Source organism: Rattus rattus, chromosome 4 (assembly GCF_011064425.1).
Source record: "Rattus rattus isolate New Zealand chromosome 4, Rrattus_CSIRO_v1, whole genome shotgun sequence".
Taxonomy (NCBI): domain Eukaryota; kingdom Metazoa; phylum Chordata; class Mammalia; order Rodentia; family Muridae; genus Rattus; species Rattus rattus.
In genome coordinates, this window is record NC_046157.1 from 84467718 (window position 1) to 84492183 (window position 24466).

The window sequence follows — 24466 nt, forward strand, 5'->3', positions numbered from 1 at the left end:
AACATACTACTTTTGTTTTTAAAAATTCCTTAGAAATGAAATTGCTTAAAGTTTAATAGTTTATATAGCTCTTGATATTATTGCCTGTGTGTAATTTTCTTTTCTGTCTTGATCCATTACAGTGAAAAAGAAGGAAGAGATAGAAAAAAAGACAAACAGCATTTAAAAAGGAAAAAAGAATCTGATTTACCATCTGCTATCCTTCAAACTAGTGGTGTCTCTGAGTTTACTAAAAAGAGAAGCAAACTTGTGCTGCCTGCCCCTCAGGTAATTGGAACAGTCCGTCATCCTGTGGATTTACAAGCTTACATCAGACTCAGTAAATAGAGGTGGGCTGCTGTCTCAGGCCTGTGCTTAATGCTCAAGAAACCATAGTTTAATGGAGAGCCACGTGGAGAAAAGTCCATCGATGAGTGCATGAGCACAGTTCTGTTATGTGCTCCTGCTTTGAGTGGTGGCAGTTCTTGGTAGTTCTTAATTGAATTTTTCCTTAATATTTCTAAGGATATTTCTTTTGGTAAAATTACAGAAGTACACTTTTAGATTTTCCTAGAGATCTTTAGGTTTAGTGGACTGTGTGATATTTAGTTGATTTTCAATAGTATTATCTTCTCATTAATAGTTTTGTACAAGTACTTATGTTCTTGGTGCAGTAAATCTGTCAATATATTGATTTAAAACATTTTGACTATGCCTAGCGCGTACACACCATTGGGACGATATGAAGATTAGTGTGGCTCCCATGTAAGGGTAGCATGCACATGTATGATCCATTCTGTATTTACAAAGGGGAAACAAAGCTGGGTGGGGAGGAGGTTGGAATATATTGGGAGGAACTTGGGGTGTTAAATATCGGTAAATATTATATGGAATTCTGTAAGAATTAATAAAAATCCTAAAACAATTTTAAATACAGAAATACAGCCATTGCAGCCAGTTGTTTATAATGTGAACTTCCCCCCATAGTAAAAGGAAGACTTAAAATTTTATTTTGGAAATTTTAAAGCCAGGCGAAATTAAGTAGTACAGAGAGGCCTTTGTCTTGCCCTTGATCCAGCTTTAGCAAGTCATTCTCTGAAACATGGAATGTTTAAGCTGCATTGCTCCTGTTAAAGGGATTACAGGGCTGGTCTTGTCCTTTAGATTTCAGATGCCGAACTCCAGGAAGTTGTCAAGGTAGGCCAGGCCAGTGAAGTTGCGCGGCAGACTGCGGAGGAGTCTGGGATCACAAACTCTGCTTCTAGCACTCTCCTGTCTGAGTACAATGTCACAAACAACAGCATTGCTCTGAGAACACCACGGACTCCAGCCTCCCAAGACAGGATTCTACAGGTATGCTGGCACTATTGATTTGATCATCTTTGTGTCACTGTGGAGGACACCATGTGGTTTGGTTGTGTATTGGTTGGGCCAGCAGTTTGATGGCCATGATCCCAGAGCATTTCTTATAGCACAGAAACCTAATTAGCAGGCTAAGTGGTCTGAACTAGCAGGCTCAGTGGTGACCGTCTGTTCATTCACAGCATGTTGGTGCCGGCCTGCCCCTCTGCCTTCATATTGTTCTTGTCAGGGAAGTACAGATCTTACAGTTTTGTGCTTTTAAGTTTTGTATGTGTGGATGGTTTCTCTGCATATATATATGCGCACTATTTGTGTGCCGTATCTGCATAGTCAAAGGAGGGTGTTGGAGCTCTTGGAACTTGAGTTACAGACAGTTACATGTGCTGGGAGTTGTGCCTGGGTCTTTAAGAGCAGCCAGTGCTTTTGTCCTCTGGGCCATCTATCCAGCCCTCCCTTCCATTTGTTGGTGCTTGGTAGCCACTGTGCCTGAAAGATTGTGGACCTGCTGCTGTAGGTCCTCACGGCTGCCTCAGAACACTGGGCATGGAGCAGAGCAGTGCAAGGAAGGACACTGCATGTGCAAGGGCCTCCCACAAGCTGCTGCCTCCTAGTGGCACCCTTTTACTTTGATTTTGCTTTTGAGGAAAGATAGGGGAGGGAGATTGTGGGAACATTTCAGTATAATCAAGTTGACAGACTAGAATAGGAGACAGCTCCTAGAAGAGCCAGTATTCTGCTGGGTCATTTGGTTATATTGTTTTGGGGTGGTTTTAAGGATAGTATGTTTTCTACCTTTGTGTGTTTATTATCCTGGTACCTAAAGTGAGTCATGTTACCTTTGCTCTTCTAGATGTAGTGTCGTTTTCTGCTCTTATGTAGAAGTTGTAAGTCTGTCTCTTTCTAAGAGACACTTTGTATTTGGAATATCAAAGCATGCTCAGGACTTTTGATAGTATGAAATTCTAGACTCTTCATGAGAAGAGATACTCAGAATCATGGAGCAAGTCTTGCCCTAGTTGTCTACATTTTGCCTCTTAGTAGTTTAGACAATTTATTATACTTGTGACTGCTGTGGGTTGGGAATTTAAACAGGGCACAAAAGGTGACTTCCCCCTGCCTTAAGATATCTAGTACCTCAGCTGAGAAGACACAGCATTTGAGGGTGACTTGACAGGTAGTGGCTAGAACACATGGAGTATCATCCTGCATGTGTGGTAGTGATGCTGGATATAGGTTGGTGACTTAGCATGGTGCATGGCATGAGTTTATGTCTGCATCTGCATGTGGTTTATTCGTCTTCAGCATGGCAATTGAACTTCTCTCCGGTACCTCAGACTGATATAAGAGGTGTGAGTATGGAGAGAAGCTACATCATGGTTCTAAGCTAACCTTGGACATCAAGCCATGCTACTCTTGCTGTATTCTCTGTCAAGGGGAAACACAAGCCCACCTACATTTAAAGGGAGTGGGAGGAGAAGAACACTGAAGACACAGACGAGTATGAGAGAGATGTGTATGTGCCTGACTTTGAAAGGTAAAGTCTGCCTTAGACACGGAGCTGGGAACTATGATAAGGCAAAGACAGTTACAGGAGGGTGAGAACTAAAAAGAGCCTGATCATTTCAGTCTTAGCCAAAAGGTTGAGAAGGCTGAGACATGACCAAGTCTTCAAAGAGTCTAGGTGAGACTTCTTAAAGCAGTCTGATCCTATGAGTTTTGTGGCATGCATTGGCAGCTTAGATATGTTTCAACTTCCCAACAGAAGCAGCAGAGACTCAGAGTTGCTTATGAATATTAGATAAAGAATTAGTGATGAAGCTATTCTGAAACCTAGGTGTTGTGACATTTGCCCTCAGCTCATATCAGGAACTTTGATTTCTTAGTACTTGATGGCATGGATACTGGGAGAAGCTCTTGGGTAATGGCAGTTTCATACTAAGCCCACAGCACTGTTTCCCCCTGCCCCTTAACACAGAGGCTCAGGTGGCTTCAAACTACTCTGTAACTGAAGGTACCCCTGACTGCTGACCGCCCTGTCTCTCCACCCTAGGTGCCCAGGGTTGCAGGCATGTTGCATTCACACCAGTGACGGTAGCGTATCTTGACATGGAAACTTTATTCAGAACTCCTGATGTGATGCGTTAGGTGGGCAAAGGACTGAAAGCGCCGGTCTGTTCCAGAGCAGTATTCACTCTCTTGGTTTTCCATGAAAGATTGTGTATAAATCCTGTCTGCGTCAGGATTTGTGTAATAGGATCAGAGGCAGGGTTCCACTAGCCTGACTGCTGTGTACTCTCTTTATCTCCAGGAAGCTCAGAACCTCATGGCCTTGACCAATGTGGACACTCCATTGAAAGGTGGGCTTAATACTCCACTGCACGAGAGTGACTTCTCTGGTGTGACCCCACAGCGGCAGGTTGTGCAGACTCCAAATACGGTTCTGTCTACCCCTTTCAGGTATTGTAAACATCAGCATGTTCTGTAGTTTAGAAAAACTTGAATTTAATAACCTGGGCAGCATGCTTTTTTGAGTAATGTTGACAGAGATTGGAATAACTGTTCAACTTCAGTTTGCCTTTTGATGTTTCCTAATTGGGTTACCTGGACTGGAGTTAAGGTTGTGAGCTGCAGTGTGGGTAGTAGGGATTGAACCTGGGTCCTCTGCAAGAGCAGCCAGTCCTCTGTCTCTCCAGCCCTGGAATTTACTTTTAGGTGTTAGCCCTGCCCTCTGGATTATTTAGGCTAGAAATCCCCACAGTCCATTCTACTTGTAGATGACAGCAGAGTCAAGAATTGTTGGAAGCTAATCTTTGTATAGTAGTTAGTGCTTCCTGTGAGGCTAAAGAGAGCCTAATCTCTATTTTCCTGTGTATATCTTGTCTCTCAAATAGATTGTAAGCTCCTTGGGGGCAGGGACCATGTCTTAAATGATAACACCGCACCTGTTGGGAACAGATGTCTGGCAGTACCATCAGTCTGGAACACAGCCAAGATACAGGAAGTAAGCAACCAAAACCAGAAAGGCTTTGAATAACTAAAGTATAAGTTGCTGCTGGACTTTATTGTTGAGAATCTAAACTTAGAGCCTGTTCATCCTTAGATGTGAATCGGCAACTGTGGTGTTTGATTTCCAAACAAAATATAAAGGCATAACCATTGAAAGTGCACCTTTGATGGGAATGAGTGTGACAGAAAGCTGAAGACTTAAGAAGGGAGGCAATAAAGGATCAGCACACTGAGCTCAAACCAGAGGCCTTCGAGGGAGTGTGGAGCTAAGCCTCCCTGCCAGCTGCTTGTTCTTAGTTACCCCACTGCGTCAAAAGTCCAAAAAGATGTTGGGTAGACCTAATACAGGAAGGCAGAAACATCAGACGTCAGGGTTGGAAGCCAGTTCAGTACATATAAATACTATGTTCACCAAACCAGACTTGAGTCTTAATCTAGATAGCACAGTGAAAGTGAGAGAGCGGTTCTGGTGTCTTTATTCCTTACTTTATGCATTACCATGACTTAGATTTCTGTTTGTATAGGACTCCTTCTAATGGAGCTGAAGGGCTGACTCCCCGGAGTGGAACAACCCCGAAACCAGTCACTAACGCCACCCCAGGTAGAACACCACTTAGAGACAAATTAAACATTAATCCAGAGGATGGAATGGCAGACTACAGTGACCCCTCTTACGTGAAGCAGATGGTAAGTGTCAGCTCTTTATAGTTATGTATCAGTACATTGGACCCAGGGACCTTCAGCCTGCTAAGCAGGCGCTCTACACCAAGAGATACCTCCAGCTCTAAATTTTTAAATTAAATTTAAGTTTTTATTTTTATGTGCTTGGTGTTTTGCTTGCCTGTGTGTCTGTGAGAGTGTTGGATCCCCTGGAGCTGAAGTTAGAGACAATTGTGAGCTGCCTTGTGGGTGTTGGGAAGTGAACCTAGGTCCTCTGGAACAGCTGCTAGTGCTCTTAATCAGTGAGCCATCTCTCCAGCTCGTTCATGCGCTCCCTCTCCCTCCCTCCCTCCCTTTCTCCCCCTCTGTCTGTCTGTCTGCCCCTCCCTCTTTCATAATTAAGTGCAAATCCTAATTAAGTGCAGATCCTAATGAGCGTTTTTCTCTGTCCATGAAGAAATAGTTTTGAGACATTTTTAAGACCACAAAACACTGGTTTATTACAAGTCAAGGTTTTGTTTGATATTAAGGAAGGAAGATAAGAGATAAGATAAAAAATTGAGGATCACTTTATAGCAGTCACTACTAAGTTAATTGTTTTAATTTTACATATCTAAATATTTACATTATACTTATTTAGTATATATTCATGTGGCATATGTGGGTGCCCATTTACCGTAGTGTGCGTGTGTGGGTCAGAGCACAACTTGAAGCAGCTGGTTCTCTTCCTGCTGTGCACATCTTGTGAATCAGACTTAAATGGTCAGTCTTGGAGGCCAGCACTTTTACTGGCCCCAAACCAGTTGTTTCAGAAACTTGTTTGTTTTGTTTTTGAGGCCCAAGCTGGTTCTGAGTTTGTGGTAATCCTGCCTCAGTTTTGTGATTATAGGCATGTGTCACTGCGCCCTGCTGTTCCAGACGTCTTAGAGAATTTGTTAGTACTGACAGTGTGAATTGACAAGGACCGATTCTCTTCTCCAGGAAAGAGAATCTCGTGAACATCTCCGTCTAGGGTTGTTAGGCCTCCCTGCACCGAAGAATGATTTTGAAATTGTTCTGCCAGAAAATGCGGAGAAGGAACTGGAAGAACGTGAAATGGATGACACGTACATCGAGGATGCTGCTGATGTGGATGCTCGCAAGCAGGTGAGAGTTGGTGGGAGGCGTCGCTGCAGTCGCACATCTGCTGGTAGGCTTTACAGCCGCGGTCTCGACCCCTTTGAGGTCACAGACCAGGTATCCTGTATATCAAATATTTACATTGCAGTTCACAACAGTAGCAAAACTACAGTTAAGAAATAGCTGTGAAATAATTTTATGGCTGGGAGGGAGGGGTCACTACAGCATAAAGAACTGTATTAAAGGGTCACAGCATTAGGAAGGCTGAGAACCTTTAGAGGGAGGCATGGCTGTCAGTGTTTCTAGGTTGCTACTTTGAATTTTTCTATTTTAACAAAATTCCTCAAATTATGTCATTTAACAATAATATACTCATATGAATGAATAATCATGTACTCAGAATATCTTAATGGGTTTTTAAGATGCTTTATGCATATGTATGTATTTAAACACTGAAATTTACTGCGCTTTTCTAAATAAAACACAGGAATGGCCTTTTAAACATTGCTTTAATCTAATGAAGAAAGGATTAAAAGCAAAAATTGGATTAATTTTGAATAATCTTAGATCTGTACAGATGGATAAAAATTAGATTTGGAGTTTGGGAAATATTAACAGCCTCTTATACCGATGCAGTAATTGTCCAGTGATATATAGGTCTTAGCTCCACTTGAAAGGAGCAAATGGGCTTGAGTTAGTTTTTCTCAGATACTGCATGACCCCTTTCTGCCATATTGTATCAGGAAGTTTGTTTGCAAGAACAAAATCTCTGGAGATCATGCTTTATTTGTTTTCTTTGTAACATGCTGCACCTTTTCTTGCAACTAGGCAGATGTGAGGGCGCAGAGTTTGAGGTCTAAACTGTTGGACAAAGTTTTAATAAGGAACTGGCACAACGAATGGATTAACGCTGTTGTTAGTGTTGCTGAGTGGTAAATGGCAGGCTCCTACCCTATGCAGTGATGGAACTTGTGGAGTGCATTAGGGCCCACAACTGTTTCTGTGCAGATGAGAGAAACACTGAGACATTGAGATCAATTGATAGGATGGTTGGCCAAACAATTGGCATTCCTCGAGGGTTACATTCATTACAAAACAAAGTGCTTTTAACACAGTTTTATCTGTGCTGCTATGTCAGAAGTAGGATTGTTAAGGTAGGTGGTGCCTGAGTGCTCTGGCATTTCATGGAACTGTAGCCAACAGTTCCTCTGAAGAATACTGACAACTCAGACTCTGGTCAGTGGCTAATACTTCCAGGATATTAAGCTAGTTTGTCTTTTGTTTTAGTCTAAGCTGTTTACATTTACATTCACATTAATTGTATCTAGTGTGTATGTTGAGCAAACATTTATTTTGTTAGTCTAATGGCAGCCATTGCTAGGCTGCTTACATACTGTGTTTCTTTCAGTTCTTGGGAGGGTCTAGTGGGGAGGGAAAACAAATAAGAACATCCAGTACTGTTCATTCCAATGAACTAAACTGGAGAAATGAAATTTCCTTAAGGTAACGTGGCACTTGACATTTTCCTTCAAGGCAAATTGCTACATTGCCTCCTGGTTTGCACCCAGAGCTGTTTACTCAGCCTGCACACTCCCGTACATGGCATCTTTAGAAGTAGTCTAAACTGGCTCTTTAGTAGTGCACTTTCAGAGGCCTATAGAAAATACTTGTCTCTTATTAGACTCCTTGGTGTCCATATGGCATTATACAGAGTATGCTGGCAGTCTGGGCAAAAGAGAGGTAGGGGTCCTCTACAGTATCACAGATGCCATCCCTCAGGGTCTTCATTGCTTCTGTCATCTTTTTTTTTCTTTTTATATCATCACTTAAAAGGAAGAGAGCAACTTTTTTTTTTTTTATTTCTTCTTGTGATTTCTTTCTTTGAAACTTTGATGATGTCATCACTGGCTATACACCAGCCACCTCAGTGCCTGTGGACTGTAGCTGAGAAGGCTGCTGTCACTTAGCGTGGAAATAAATCATCTTGCAGGGAAAGAAGTGAATGTGGGGAACAGAGGTGGATACTTTTTGTGTTTTGTTGATTTGTTCTTGCAGATAGATACATCCAGTTACACTCCATTCCACTTTCTCAGAAGTGGCATGGAGTTTTAACATCACACTATTGTAACATTGGCGGGCTTTAGCTTTGGGTGAAAGCAAAGAGTTGTGTTGGGAGTCTCTTCTATGTTTATGATTGCCATTTAGACAAGAAGGTGGCTCTCTGGTGGGCAGAGGCGTGTGAGTCTGGAGCACTCGCTGGGACACTTGAGTTGTCCTTAACATCTGTGTAGTGAGGGCGAATAGATCGATTCCTGGAGTCCCAGCATTACCTCTACACCCCACACAGATGTCTATAGTTTTTAAGCCTTTGAATATAGCTACTCAGAAATGTCAACTGCATATAGCTACAATAATGGTTATCAATTCCCTTTTTAGGCCATACGAGATGCTGAGCGTGTAAAGGAAATGAAACGAATGCACAAAGCTGTTCAGAAGGATCTACCCAGACCGTCTGAAGTAAGTGGTGCCATTTCTGACTTACGAGGTTTGTTTCTTTACCTGCTATTAGTGTATTTTTTAAAAATCTAATAAAGACTATAACAAAGTTTCCTCTGCTTTCTTGAACATAGTAAAGTAGTACTCAAATCCATTCTTGAAAATATTGCACTAATACCATTATGGATTTAGAAGTAGCGGGAGAAATTGCTTTTGAAAATATGAAAGTGCTATTTAGTTTATTCTGTGAAAATAGGCACAGTATATTGAGGATATGTCTGATCATTTTGCTTGTTTTAAAATTTTAGGTAAATGAAACTATTTTAAGACCTTTAAATGTAGAACCACCTCTAACAGATTTGCAGAAAAGTGAGGAACTGATCAAAAAAGAGATGATTACGATGCTTCATTATGACCTGCTGCATCACCCCTACGAGCCGTCTGGGAATAAGAAAGGGAAAAACGTCGGGTTTGCTACCAACAATTCAGAGCACATTACCTATCTTGAGCATAGCCCTTATGAGAAGTTCTCCAAAGAGGATCTAAAAAAGGTGGGTTGATCAGGACCTCACCATTGTGATATTTCAGCTCTTGTTAGATGCTGTGTGTCAGAGTTAGAACTTATGGGGCCACATTGCTACTCAGAACCAAAGGAAGCACAACAAGGAGATGAATGTCATGTGAAATGCTATGCAAAGAATATGTTCTTTTCTTTTAATTTGTATGTAGTGTGTGGTCTGCTGTATTTTTGAGAGAGTATCTCTTTTACCAAATTTGGGGCTTGCCATTTGTCATTTTGCTAGAATGGCAAGTACAAGCTGCAGGGGTCCTCTTACACCACCCTGCCGTCTCATGTTAGGGTTACAGGGGTACACACACCACTGTACCCAGTTTTTAATGTGAGTGCTGGAGTTCTAAACTCAGGACCTTATGCTTGCAGAGCAAGAACTTTTACCACTGATCTGTTTTCTTAACCTCCAGGATATGTTTTTAATTCTCTGTATTATCAGTTACAGAGGCTTTGGTAGTAAGGTAGTTTGAATTTGTGGGTGCTGTTGGCATGGTTGAAAGTTTTGTTGATTGCTGTCTTCCTGTGCTGAAGTCTGCATTTGAATGCCTTTAGTAGTGAAGTGTTACTTAGACTTCTATAAAAGGTGTGGGTTTTATACTAAGTAAGTGTTTTCTAGTTGTGAGCTCTAATGGTTTGATTATCTCTTCTAGGACTTGTATTGAAATTAATTACCACTGTAGTAGTATTAAGATGTGGGCCCTCCAGAGGGCTCTGTCCTCATGAGTGGGCTTGTTGTTTTGTGAGGGATGCTCTCTGCCGCTTTGCGATTCAGTCAGAAGGTCCTCAGCGGATGTGAGATTTTGATGGGGGAATTGAAGCAGATGCTCCGAGGTTTATTTGTTACATTCTTCTTTGTCCCAAAAAATGTTAAGTTTAAAGCAGCCGTTTGCTTGGATCATTTGTTTATTTTTGTAAGATTTACTTTTTATCTGTATGAGTGTTTTGTCTGAATGTGTGTCTGTATGCCACATGTGTGTAGTGCCTGTGGAGGCCAAAAGAGGGCATGGAATCCTCTGGAACTAGTGGTTATGAGCCACTCTGCGTGTGGGGACCAAGCCCAGGTCCTTTGCGAGAGCAGTAAGTGCTCCCAACCACTGAGCCATCTTTTCAGCCCCTGAAAATTCTTCGGTAAACAGTTTTTACTCAGTTTTTTAAAACTACATTAATTTTTTTAAACATTGTGTGTGTGTGTGTGTGTGTGTGTGTGTCTGTGTGTGTCTGTGTGTGTGTGTGTGTGTGTGTCTGTGTGTGTGTGGGGGGGCAGGTGCTGTGGTTCATGTGTAGAAGTCAGAGGAGAACTTGGTATGAGTCATTTCTCCTGTTCCACTCTGTTGGACTAAGGTATTTTACTCAGGTTGTCATGTTTGGTGGTTAGTGCCTTTACCTGCTGAGCTGTCCTGTCACCCAGAGTATTAGACCATTTTACATTTGAGAATTGAGCTCAGAGGAGTTAAGCATTGCAGGCAGCCACTTAAACAGGGAAGCTGTGACTGAACCTGGCCTGCTCAGTTCCTTCCCTCATGCTGCCCCTAAAACTGCTTCTTTGGTAGAGAACTCAAACTGGCTTAGGCTCTACTATCTACTTAGGTCCTCAGTCTTACTCTCGTGATACCAGTGGTATCCCTTTGGAGTGAGCAGGCTTGTCAAAGATACCTGGGATTCCTTTCCCCTTCTGAAATCATGAGAAGAAGGTGGACTGGAGTACCCCTAAGCCAGCATTGGTGCCTTTGGCTTAGATTCTGCCTCATATGATTACTACTGGTATGGTTCTGGACAAGTTGTTTAATTTCTCTGCATGTCCATTAGTTTCATTAGCTTTAAAATGAAGACAGTATTGGCTAGTTTGTAAGGTGGTAGTTTTTTTTTTTTTTTTTTTTTTAAAGAGAAGGTCTTGCTATGTCACCCTGGCTCTGGAACTTGCTCTGTAGACGAGGCTGGCTTTGGACTCTCAGAGATCTACCTGCTTTACATCTGCCATGGTTAAACTTTTTGGAAGTAATGAGAGTTGTACTTTTGAACCCAGTTTCTGGCCTGTAATGACTGGTGCATAGTTGAGAGATGTTGCTATGTAATGAGTCATAGCGATGTTCATGCTCTTGGAGAACCATGGATGTTTGACTTTCAAAAATCAGTTTGCATCTTAGAACCCTTAGAGCTTTCTCTCTGTGTGTGATTATATGTGTTTGCTGTATGTGTATATGCCCATGTATGTGTATATGCCCATGTATGTGTATATGCCCATGTATGTGCTAGAGGACATAAGTTGTCTTCATCACTTCCAGCCGTGTCCTTGAGACATAGGGTATATGCTATATTGTCCTTCGCTGAACCAAAGGCTTGCTGTTGCTGAGTTGGCTGGCTGAGGCTACAGACACATGATTATGTCTGTTGGGGTCTTGGGGTGTGTGTGTGTGTGTGTGTGTGTGTGTGTGTGTCTGTCTGTCTGTCTGTCTCTCTCTCTCTCTCTCTAAATGGGTTGTGGGGATTCCAACTCAGACCTTCGAGTTTGCAAAGTAGGTCTTCTTACCCACTGAGCCATCCCCCTAGCCCTTCTTAGAATTAGAGGCTTCTTAATCTGTTTAGCTCAGATATTGTCCATCCCCTTCTACAACCAACCAAACCTTACTGTTGGTTTAGGGAAGGAGGGAAATAAACTAGTCTTATGCTTTATTTATGATGGTGGAAAGTGTGTGCTTCAGTTTAAATTATTACTGTAAACAGGCCCAGGATGTTCTGGTGCAAGAGATGGAGGTGGTAAAACAAGGAATGAGCCACGGAGAACTCTCCAGTGAAGCCTACAACCAGGTGTGGGAGGAGTGCTACAGTCAAGTCCTCTATCTTCCTGCTCAGAGCCGCTACACACGGGCTAATCTTGCTAGCAAAAAGGACAGAATTGAATCACTTGAAAAGAGACTTGAGGTTGGTATCCATTTGCTTATTAAAATTTTATTATTATTGTGTGTATGCGCGTATGATGTGTACGTAAGCTTTGCCGAGCCAATTCTTTCATTTCCTCCTAAGTGGAGTGAGCATTGAGCTCTGGTTGCCAGGGTTGTGCTGCAAGCACGTTTACCTGCTGAGACAGCTCCACTGCCCTTGGTATCCTTTTAAAATTCTAATTCATTCGAAATTGTGAGCCAGTGAATACCTCTAATGATGACTTAAGCAAACCAGGCCTGGACAGCTGATCGCATCGTAGTTCTTGAGGAACCATCTGTCAGTCAGAATAAGGAATTACTAAAGTGTTGCTGGTTGCTCAAATCAAGGTGGGTGAGTGAGATCTCAGCAGTTTTGATCTATAGCTCACAGAGCACTGAGGTTTACAGAAGAAATCCAGTACATTTTTGTGTATTCAGAAGTTTGAGTTAGAGTGGAGCTGTTCTGCAGACAGTGGCTTCTGTGATTTCCTGTCTAAAGCATTGAAGTCTGTCAACAGCAGTTCTTGGCATGTGGTTTCTTAATATAATGTTCACAATTTGAATTCCAGGATCTCTGTAGACATTTTGCCAGTGGCATGCAAATTGTGCTCACAGACCACGAGGCTGCCTTGTGGATTCTGTTTTGTTTTGTTTGTTGGTTTTGTTTTGTTCTTGAGACAGGGTCTTGGTGTGTCACTATGCCTATCCCTGGAACTTACTGTGTAGATAGGGCTGGTCTCAAACTCAGACATCTGCCTGCCTCTGCCTCCCAAGTGTCGGGATTTGAGTTGTAAGCCACCACACCCAGCATGCTTTCTAAATTTTTAATAATGGTCTTTAGGGATGTGTCTGAGGCCAAGATGGACTAGGGAAGGAAAAAGAATCCTTCAGGACACTGTATGCAGAAAATGGCCTCGGCTTCCTCTTTCATGTGATTGTTAGTGTTAGTGCTAAATCTAGATATTAGAGTTACTGTAGGTAGTGGGGATAGTGAAATGAACAGGAAATGAACAGTCTCTTCTAATATGAACATTCTAATTTAATCTTTATGACCACATGTATAAGGTATCTATGGTCTTGCCTTTGTGTTTGTTGAGTTAGGAAATTTGTCTTTCTACAGTAATTCTTGCAGTGCCAAGGCCATGAGTGTTGTAGTTTTATGACTTCCAGCAGGTGGCACTGTTGCTCTGTTTTGATTCATAATTAAAGCTCTTGGAGACAGAACATGAGCGGTTAAATTGTAGGTTATACTTTGTGTTGTGCAGGCTTCGTTTCTTAGAAATGACAGTTATAGATCTAAGGCCAACTTTGTAATTGATTGGTAGGCTTCTTGGAATGCTTCCTTGTAACATCTATATATAAATACTTCAATCTCTCAGTTTGAAAATCTTCTCAGTTTGAGGTAGGTAAACTCTTTCTTCTACAGATGGCAAGGACATTTTATGCTGTTTAAAATAAATAGGATAATTTCCCTGACTCTCATTTACTCTGCTGAGGCACTGGCTTTGATGACAGCAAATGAATGTCACAAAGTGAGTGCTGCTGTGGAGTGCGGTGCCGCTTCTCTGTTGAACCAGCCCTGAGAATTCTGAAGGGAAAAGCACAGAGAGCTCTGCTGAGTTGGAGATGTACTTGGGTTGTGAGCAGTCATTAAAAACATGTGGCTCTCTTTGTTCAGTTCATACCAGGAACTGAAATCTTCTGTTGAACTGTTTTTGTTGAAGGATTGCTGATGTTGGAAGAATATTCATAAAGCAGTTTGAAAAGTACTTTTTCTCTTTTTGACCCCTGGGTAACTTGACTTATTGTTAACCAAGCTAGTTAATTTTAAGGAATGCTTAATCAAATCTTTCAATTAGTAAACTCTTTTTATTCCAAAAGAAAATGTATTAAGTCTTCAGGAAGAAGAGAAGCAATTCAAAGATCCAAATAACAAAGCTTCCATCTAGTGTGTATCCATCTGTAATTCACAGCTAGATTTCTCAGAGCTCCTGAAGACGACACCGTTGACTGGTTTGAAATATATAAATACTTTATTTCAATTGTCTGGTGATTCTTTCATCATCTAAGTTGATTGCTAAATTATAAACATCACCCAGAGTTTGTTGTCGGAAGGAACTGCAGTTAAATGGTGTAAACTAACTGCTAAACCACCACTGGAGGGTCAGGGAGGTGAGCCTTCTGGGCAAGCACAGTGCACCGTGGCTACCACTGTTTGTCTTTTGCTGCCATGCACATTGGAATAGTGAATCCAAATTGTGGCTCCATCTCAAGTCCATCAGGCAAGAAAACATGCAGAGTTGTCATGGTTGGTGTTTCCTAAGTGTACTTAAAAAATCCTTTGAAGTTTATACTGTGGGTCAATTTTTTGAGCCACCACTCATGATTAATATTTGTAACTTGGCACTCTTTAAAAAAAAAAATTCTTAAGATACTTCAAAATTGGGACTTAGCAGTTAAGATCACCAGCTGCTCTTACAGAGGACCCAGGTTCAATTCCCAGCACCCACATGGCAGCTCACAACTGTCTGTATATAACTCCATTTTCAGGGGATCAATACCCTCACACAGACTTACATGCAGGCAAATACCAATGCTCATAAAATAAAAAAATAATCATTAAAAAAGAGAGACTTAAAGCTAATAGAGCCAGTTCGTTAGACGCAGTGCACGGTTGGGTGTGTTGTGTGCTTGAGTCTGTTAGGCATGTTAGTCACAGAGCAGAATGAGTGGGAAAGAGGTCTGAAGTGTGACTGAATTCAGGGATTCTGTTTTGCTTTGAAGGCAGAATTAACTGGAACCTTGTCAGACATTTGTTTGTGAGGGGCAAGCAGAAATAAGAGCTCAGGGAAGTTGTGCAAGTAGGGCTTACAGAAGGCATTTTAACATGCAGCAGAAAGTCCCAAGCCTTGGAATAATTTCTGGGTCTGTTACAAGCTCCTGTAGGAGGTTAGGACTTTTTTTGTTTTTAGCGATTTCCCCTAGAGTAACAGAGAGCCTCAATTTCTGTTCCTTGCCATGACTCTTAGAAAATGAGGGATGGCCATAATTCATTGTAGAAAAACTTTCACCAAATTGTTAAAAATACAATGCTTTTCTCTTATTTACTCACACACTTAGGGAATATTGCCAAGTAGCTTCTGTTCCAGACACTGTTCTAAGCTGGACACATATAACAGGGAACAAGACAGACGAGTGCTTCACTCTTGGGTTATCTGGAAAACACTAGCAGAGAGGCCTCAGTTTTGGTTGATGCTAGTATCGTCAAGTCATTTCTGTATTTGGGAAGTGCAAAGAGATTCTGAAGTGTTCTAAGTTGTTTCCACTTTGAGTGGAAATAGGAAATCATCTGAAGACATAATTAGTTTGTGTGAAGCAGTTTCCATTAGGTGCAGAAGTGAAATGAAAGCCAGAATTTAGGCCCTGCCATTAAGTTGAATAATATTTGAAATTGTAACTATGCTGCTGTGTTGAAGAAGCTTGGCAGGAAATTGGGTTTGGTCATGTTAGCTATAAAATGGAAAGGCTTTCCTCAGAGGTAGAAACTAGGCACGGTGTGGACACTGTTCTTCACGTTACTTGCATGGTCAGTGTGGTCAAGAAATAGTTTGTAATGCTGACTTCTTGGAAATACGAGACTTAAAGAACACAGGTAGCAATTTAAAGGCCTTGGTATATTTTTTAAAGCTCTGCCAAGGACCCTGGCCTTCTGAGAGTTACATTTCAGCACAATTGGCTGTACTGTGGACCTCATTTTTCAGTGCTTTTCATTATAAAGGCAGATATTTTAACACAGGAAAAGATGCACTTGTTCCTCTAGAGTGAAAGCCTAGGCTAAGGATTAAGTTGGTCAGCATTGCTGGATAGAGAAGTCCGTGCTGGAAGCACTTCTGTAGCTGTTCATCTGTTCTCCTGAGGCTGGAATAGGTGGCCTGGGGTACAGAGGAGGACTCTTCAGTCACATTCTGCTGCCTGGCATCTGTCGTTCCTCTTCAGGGCACTGGCAGGTTTCTTAGTTGTCTCCAGCAAGAACTCAGATAGAGCTGGACACTCAGGTCAGAGATTGAGAAGCACAGCCATGTTGCTCAGTCCTCCCCTGTATGAGTTGGATTTGTGTTTTATCTCCTAATCTGAAGATGCAACAGAACATGCTCTGTGGTGCTCTGCCAGCTGCCTTGCTGGTTATCTTGCTTCATTGGGATGCAGTCGAATGCTCGCTAAGTCTCATAGATGCCAACTGTAATCACTTGAACCTACATCTCATCAGTAGAGGGAAGGGTCACTGGAAAAACTCCATATTAATAAGGAGTATGGCAGTGAAACGAGAGGCACTCCTGACTTGTCTGAGAGTGTTGTGGTGATTGAGCTCCATCCTTACTTTGACAGGATCGTGTAGCTGAGTGATGGACTGGGCAGTGAGCTGCCGTCTGCTGTGTGTTTATTTTGGGTGTCCCTAAACCTCTTTTTATATAAGGGTATATTCTGGGCCCTTAAGCAAGTTTCAGTGAGGGATGCTCTGAATGTTTCTGAACCTCACTGGAATGGGCTTAAACTGCAGACAGTACAGGAGACCCAGGGAGAATGTGTTTATTTTGGAATTACTTAAGCTTAGTAACCTTAACAAACTCAGTGAGCTTGAAAGTAACAATTACACTTTTATAAGTCCCATACAGCTCCCTTTGTAATGACCCGAGGAAACACTTACGGGTCCACTGATTCATCTCCTGGGGACCGTCAGTTTTCCATTGGTCTCTGGCCAGTCTGTTTTAGACAGTTTCTCTTCTATGTACTTAAAAATAACATTTCTAGACGTTTTTCTAAAAATAATACCTGTGCTTTGTAGAAAATGTAAGAGAAATAGAAAAACTACAGAAGAAAAGAAGCTTACTGTTCAGAAGCTAAGTCTGCAGATGCAGTCACCTCAGATTGCACATGTGTACACACGTATACATCTAAATGGTTTTACTTATTTAATTTTATGGTGCGTGTGTGTGTGGGGGGTTTGCTGCTTGATTATATGTAAGTGTGTCACGTATGTGCCTAGTGGCCATGGAGGGTATTGGATATCCTGGAACTGGAGTTACAGATGATTGTGAGCTTTCATATGGATTCTGGAAATGGAACCCAGGTCCTCTAGAAGAGCAGACAGTACTCTTAACCACTGAGCGAGTCATTCCTCCAGCCTTTCTTTTCCTTTTTTGTTTTTTAAAACTACTTAATTTTATGGTGAGTGCTAGTGTGAATGTGCCCATCGTCTGTGTACCATGTGCATGAGAAGCCGGCAGGGGTCAGAAGAGGGTGTTGGATCCTCTGGAACTAGAGCTGTAGATGGTCATGAGCTGCCCTGTGGGTGCTGGGAACCAAACCCAGGTCCTCTGCAAAAGCAGTAACATCTCTCCGTCCATACTCACAACCTTTCAGTGAGTAAAGAAAGGGAAGTTTTAAAACTGAACTGAAACGATTGTATACCATGTTTTCCATCTAATAGCATAGTAGTGTAAATAGTAGTTTAAGAAAAAAGAACATTTACTCCTGTTTAAACTCTACAGGAAAGTGTAACTTTTGTAAAATCTGTTAAGTACCAGTTATGTTTATGCGTGCTACTGCTTACAAGGTTGTGAAATGTCACATTTTAATCCTGTGAATCATCTGGTGTGTATTTTCTATAGTTTTGTAGCTTTAGAATAAACAGTTAGAAATCTTTTTAAAAAGAGATTTATTTATTTATGTGTGTATACTGTGATGTTCAGACACATCAGAAGAGGGCCTCAGATCCCATTGCAGATAGATGTTGAGGGCCACCATGTGGTTGCTGGGAATTGAACTCAGGACCTCTAGAAGAGAGCATCTAGTACTCTTAACCACTGAGCCATCTCTCCAGCCTCACAATTAGAATCTTAATAGCTTCATTCAAGCATTGAAATTCTTATTATGCGGGACATACAAGTTCATGTTTTGTTTATTTGTCTAGAATGGTTTTTTTTTTTATTTTATTTTATTTTATTTTTTTGTGTGTTTGTTTTTTTCTTTTCTTTAAAGGATTTGTCTGGTAGCATCAAGCCACTCAATTCCCTGTCCTATTTGAATTTCTTCAGGGATGTTTGCATTTCAGCCCTGGGAAGACATTTTGTTAAAGCATTGTGCTCTAGTCCAGGCTACTTATGTGGTGGGAATGCCAAGGAAGCAGGCTGACTAAAGGCTAGCCTGTTGTTCAGAGTTCATCTTGTGCTGGTATGGTGGTACTGGGAATTGAATAAACCTATGCACGCTCATAGACACTTCTCCAGCTTGCCTTTTACTTTTTGAGACAGGGTCTCACTGGGTCACCCAGGCTGATTTTAGATTTAAATCCTCTTCCTGAACAGTCACAGGCCTGCACTTGGAGACCCTGACGGGGGTTGATCTTGGTAGCGAGCCTGAGTTTGTGTAGAGGTGGATGCTCGGGGTCGGTGGGTACATTCTCCCAGGTAGAAGCCTCGACTACCTACACGTGATCCTTATTGGCTATACAAGATACTTTTAGTTCTGCAAATCTCAAGGACAAAGATAATTACTTTCTTGGGCTTTTCTTGAATAGTTTGTACACATGCAGTTTCTGACATACACAACAGACAGGCTGGGCAGTAACCGAAAAGCTTTCCGCCAAATTCAGTGTAACGAAGGAAAATGACCTTCACCTGACTGTTGTGGAGATGGGCAGGAGGTTAAAAGGGGAGGCGAAAGTGGAATGCTGCTCTGCTCACCCAGCTGCACACTGGCCAGCTCCCTAGTCTAGATGTTTGGAACTTAATGTTTGGTGTTGCAGAGTGTGGAGCTTTACATATGCTTAGTGAGAAGCCTTGGAATGGAAATTCCTTGTTTCTTATGCAAATAGCCTGAAAAATAAAATAATTTTATTTTTTAAACTTTTACAATATGGCATTTTAGATAATTTTGAGGCCTGTTAAATGAGGGTAAATATAAAGTTGTCCCTTGGGGAACCTGCCAGTGCTCAGACTTTAGAACATTTTAAATTTCATATTTTGAGATAGAAGATGTTCATCCTTTAAAAATAATTGAATAGCATTAAAAAAGAATTTATTTTGTTTTTTTTAAAAGTATGTGTCCGCTTGTCTGTGTGTGCGCGCGTGCGTGTGTGCGTGAGTGTGTGTACAAGGCCAGAAGGGAGTCACAGATATGAGACTCCAAGTGGGTGCAGGAACCAAACTCAGGTGTTCTGAAACAGCAGCATGAGCCTCGTAACTGGTGAGCATCTCCCTTGAATAGTGGTTTTTGAACGTTTTTGGTAAGTGTAGGTGGTGTATGTGGTTTTTATTGTTTGTTTGTTTGTAAAGTGTTGTCCTGGCTGGCCTTAAACTCACTAAGACCAGTCTGCTTCTGTGCGCCAGCACATTTGACTGTGTAAGTGATCTTTAAGGTGTGGTGGCTTGAAAGGCACTGCAGCCCTCCTCCCCAACCCCCTTGTGTTTAGAAGAGCATTTGGTAGATCAGATGGAGGAGGCTGTGTCATTTCCTTGCATCAGAACCGTTGGTTTGTTTGTTTGTTTTGTTTTTTTCCAAAATAAGTTTCAATGGGACAGCTGCTGTTAATTAAAAAAAAATTAAGTTAGCATCCAGAGTAGTGAGCTTCATTCTGACAGCTAGACACCTATGCCAGTGTACTTTCCTGCTTCCCTTCCTCATCCTCTGCTCACTTATTTTCTCAAGGACTAGGATATGAACTTGATAACAGCTGCTTCCTGTCGGAGTTTTATCATTGAAACACCAGCTCTTACTTTCTGGCACCTCAGGTCTTACAGTTCTAGGCGCTTTTCCTAGTGTGTTCAGCAGTTCAGTAGGTTGTACTTTAAACACTTATTGATATTTTCTTTCCCATTTTAATAATTAGATAGCAGATATCCAAAAGCTAAAACTTAATAATAAAAGCTGCTTTTTGATTTTTTGTGTCTGATGTCTGTGTGTATATATATATATACACACACACACATAGACACAATATATTTACTTGGTGAAATTAATTTTTTATTATATTTTAACTTACTTTATCTAAAGCTGTAGTTGAGCCAGGAGATTTTTATGAAGTTTGAGGTGAATGAAATGTAATTGTTGGCAATAACTAGAGACTAACAACTTTGAAGTTTTAAAACCTCTGGTGGTTTGGGAATAATAAACAGCTGAACTATATGAGTGAGGTAATTCCCAGAGACAGGGGACTCAGTGCTAAGTGTACCACGATGACTAATTAAATTGTTTCTGCACATAGGCATTAAGCTGTTAACCAGGTTGGAAATCAAATATCTATGGAGTGTGGTCAATGTAAAGCTAATTGAGATATCTTAACCAATGAAAATGTTAATTTGTATAACTAATTTTTAAGACAAACCGTATTAACTTGAAATTCTATGCTTTTAAGAGTTTTTGGATGTGTATTGAAACCCACATGTGAGTGAAGTCTAATATGGGTATTAGATCGTGTTGAGTGCAGACCTTGATGTAGCTCTGTGGAATTTGCTGCTCGGTTCTTGTGGCGGGAGGACTGTTGTGGACATGATTGAGAAGACAGTTGATACCAGTTCTCTGCTGATCTCAGCTGGATCCGTTCTCCATCTTGGCTGCTCATTAGAACTTACTGGGGGCTTGGGAAACAGTGCTCTGAAACCATTGAATCAGAAACTGGGGCTGGTCATTTTGAAGAGCTTCACAAATAATTATAAGTTTAGTCATGGTCTGTTCACTAGTTAAAAAAGGCATGCTCCAAAAATGTCTGCTATGGAAGAGAGTAAATGTAAAATAGTCTCTTCTTTCCTTGGCTGCATTGTGAGACAAAATTAAAATATTTTATTTTGCAAAATAAAATAAGTATTTTTATTTATTTTTAATTGTGTGTGTGTAGTGTGTGGGCATGTGCACTTAAGTACAGGTGCCCAAGAGGGCCAGAGCATTGGGTCCTCTGGAGTTGGGACTTAGAGGAGGTTGTGAGCTGCCTGACTCGTGTCCTTTGTGAACTATTGTTCTAGCGTAGTAGGTCTCCATACCATCTTTCTAGAACCTAGATCCAGAAAGTTCTGCTTATGCTCTCAAGGACAGGGGAGAGTTCTTTTCTTATGTCTAGAAGAATTGTTTCTCGGAAGTACTCTTTCTATTGTTTGGACTCTGAGGTGTAAATCACACAGCTCAGACTGCTGCTTTTGGGTAAAGAGATACGTGTTTCTTCTGTACTCACAGAGCTGCACAGATGTTACTGCACCTTTAGGACATTTTCTTCACACCAGGAAGAACCCCTATACCCACACCAATCACTTCCTCCTCTTCTCAATGTGGGGCTGAAGGCTGCACTAGTTCCTTTTCACATAGATTTGCCCATTCCTGATACTTCATGGAAGTGAAGTCATGTTGCGTGTTGGCTTTTGTGATTGGCAGCTTTTATTAAACATTGTGTTCTGGAAGTTCACAAGTAGCATGTTAGTACTTTCCTGCTTTGTATGGCTGTGTGCTGTTCTCTTGTGTAGGTAACAGCTCGTTTTGTTTATCCATATACCATGGATATGATGGGGTTGTAGTCGTGTTGCTGTACAAGGTATATATGCTTCTGCCATAGCATGTCTTCACTTAAGTATATGCTGGGAAGGACATTGCTGGCACTGAGTATACTCAGGGATCCTTCACCTCATTTGAACTTCCTGGTTAAAACAAAAATCTCCTCATCAAGTCAAAGAGCACCAATACGCTTATGTTCTGACATCATTGCATTGTGGAAGAGAGGTCCAGTGTTGCCTTTGATATGGTGATTTGCAGAAGGCACACTGCCCATCCAAAAGAAAGCACAGCTGCTCTCTGCTCTTACCCCACAACAGGTCTTTTGTTGAAGTTGAAATTTAAAGATTTTCAAGTCTTTTTCTCAGTCCTTTACTGATTACAGAGGAATGAAAGGTTGGCCTCTTCCTGTCTATAAAGCCATCACTGTAATCAGCTCATAACTGTTGATTACTTGTTCTCTGCCAGGTTCTGCATGTCTGGGGTTTGTGTACATCATCTCCTTTAAGTTTCACAGCTAACTGTCAGCAGTGACCACCGTTTTACTACTGCTGGTGAAATGGAGGCACAGAGGTTGGATAACTGCTCCGTCGGAACAGCTGGGTAGTCCCACTGTTTCTTACCCACTGTTTGAGCTGCCTGCCTGACAGTAGTTGTTGGTTCCTTTGGCAGATGTATTATGCTGTGAACTTACTGATTTACTGCCCATGAGGGGAAAATAAGGAACAGTAGCAGTATCCTTGGGTTTAAGTCAATTGCAGAAGCATAAAAGCTTAGCCTGTATAGATGTTGAGCGAACGATGGCTTTAAAGGAGCTTTATTTAAAGTAGCTTTAGCTCCATCCCATATTCCAACATGCACACATGCAGTATCCTTCCCACCCCTATTAGCTCACCTGACTTAGACTTGCAGTGCAGTAATCTGGAGGTGGGTGGGTACAATACCATTTCAAGTGGCCTGCTGCACTCGGGTGGAATACTGTTCGGTGTAAGACGGGGAATACATGTGCTATTGAAGTGAATTTCGGTATGTAAAAGATGGCTAGGTGGCAGTCTAGAATGACTGATGAAGGATCACAGAAATCATTTGCACAAGGTAGAGAGCAGTTTTTCCATGCTCCAAAATTCAAGCCCTCTTTGGGAGTGAATTTTGGGTGAAGTTATGGAATATTTGGGTATAAGGTAATTCCTTGTTGAGGCCATTTTGTGTTACACATTGTATCAGTGAAGGTGGGAGGAACTCTGGTGTGTTTTGCTTTAGGTACTTAGTTTAGCCCTGTTACATAATAATCTGTTTTTTCATGTATATTGATGTGATTTTCCGCTCCTTCCCCAATTCCCCAGATAAACAGGGGTCACATGACAACAGAAGCCAAGAGAGCTGCAAAGATGGAAAAAAAGATGAAGATTTTGCTTGGTGGTTACCAGTCTCGCGCCATGGGGCTCATGAAACAGCTGAATGACTTGTGGGACCAAATCGAGCAGGCGCACTTGGAGCTACGCACCTTTGAGGAACTCAAGAAACACGAAGACTCTGCTATTCCCCGTAGGCTAGAGGTAACAGCATGGGCTGCCTAATCGCTCAGGAGAACTGTGAAGAGCTGCCCAGTCCTTCCTTCCCCCTCCTTCTAGCAGGTTATCTCTGAAGTTAGATTGGAGTGGGTTTCTGACTTTCTGACTAGCCCTGCCTATGCTCAGATGGGTATCAAGCAAACGGTTGCCGCTCTGAAGACTCTTCTCCTTTTCTTTTGTGTAAGGATAGACAGTGTGGGAGAGTAAGTCAATTTTGAGACTAGTTTTCTTGAAACTTAGTGGCTTGTCATATATATGTGGCTCTTGGAACCAGCATCTTTTAGTTTTATGATTGAAGATGCTGCACATCACAGAACATCAGATCCTTTGGCCAAATTGGGTTTAGATTTATCTTCTAGGTGTGCACTGTGGCCGCTGCCCAGCTTCAGGGCAGTCAGGGCTCTTTGCAGTGTGTGTGGGTGTGGAGAAGACTGCAGAGCTCTTACAGGATGGCAGTCACAGCCAGAGCAACGAGTGGCTGCGGTACTAGTTTGATAGCAAAGATACTGGCCGTTGGTTTCTCTGAACTGTGAGAACCTGAGAGCTTACACAGCTGTTTTGTAAGGTAGACTGCCATAAGTGGACTTAGGATTGAAGTAACTGGAATATTTTTCTCTCTTCAGTGTCTAAAGGAAGATGTGCAGCGGCAACAGGAAAGAGAGAAAGAGCTTCAGCAAAGATATGCGGATTTGCTGATGGAGAAAGAGACTTTACAGGCAAAGTTCTGAAGCACAGAGGACGCTCTGCCTCAGAGGAACTAGTCGCTGGTTTCGTACTCAGCAAGGCTGAGACTGACCTTTCTCTCATTGACAAAGTCACCCAGCACCTGTGGGCTCTCGGTTGCTTGTTTTGAATGATACTGATCTTGCGTGTTCTGTGTTACAAACTTGGACTCCAGGATAATGAGGGTTTAAATTATCCAGATGCTCATTCTTTGCCAGTGTCATATTTACAAAATTTCGTAGTTTAGGCCTTTAATTTAAAAAGCCTGACTTTAAATACTGCCTGCAAGTAAACCCTTGAATAAAAAGAACATGTGAAGAATCGAGTGTAGCCTTTTGTGTGAAGTAATTAGATACTTAGGGTGCCCACAAGCCTGCCACTGTGCTTATGTGTGCCACACTTAATGAGCACCTCTGTAGTGAGAGAGAGCCCGACTCAGTGTAAGTCCTTTGCGCTCATTTCTCTCCACTGGCAAGATGGATAGACTCGTTAAAACCTGACATTTCCCCTCCAGTGTCTCCTTAGAG

At 41.7% G+C, this 24466-nt stretch overlaps 1 protein-coding gene across 1 annotated transcript in view; it reads left to right on the top strand.

The window, feature by feature from the left end:
• Nucleotides 1-24262, top strand: part of Cdc5l (cell division cycle 5 like) — a 37631-nt gene extending 13369 nt beyond the window's left edge. The window contains exons 7-16 of the mRNA XM_032900674.1: nt 123-267; nt 1144-1332; nt 3650-3798; nt 4872-5034; nt 5989-6153; nt 8563-8643; nt 8931-9173; nt 11915-12112; nt 22989-23201; nt 23840-24262. Of these exons, the coding sequence (XP_032756565.1) occupies nt 123-267; nt 1144-1332; nt 3650-3798; nt 4872-5034; nt 5989-6153; nt 8563-8643; nt 8931-9173; nt 11915-12112; nt 22989-23201; nt 23840-23944 (1651 nt within the window). The 3' untranslated portion in view covers nt 23945-24262. The remainder of the gene's footprint in view (nt 1-122; nt 268-1143; nt 1333-3649; nt 3799-4871; nt 5035-5988; nt 6154-8562; nt 8644-8930; nt 9174-11914; nt 12113-22988; nt 23202-23839) is intronic.
• The last annotated feature ends 204 nt before the right edge of the window (nt 24263-24466 follow it).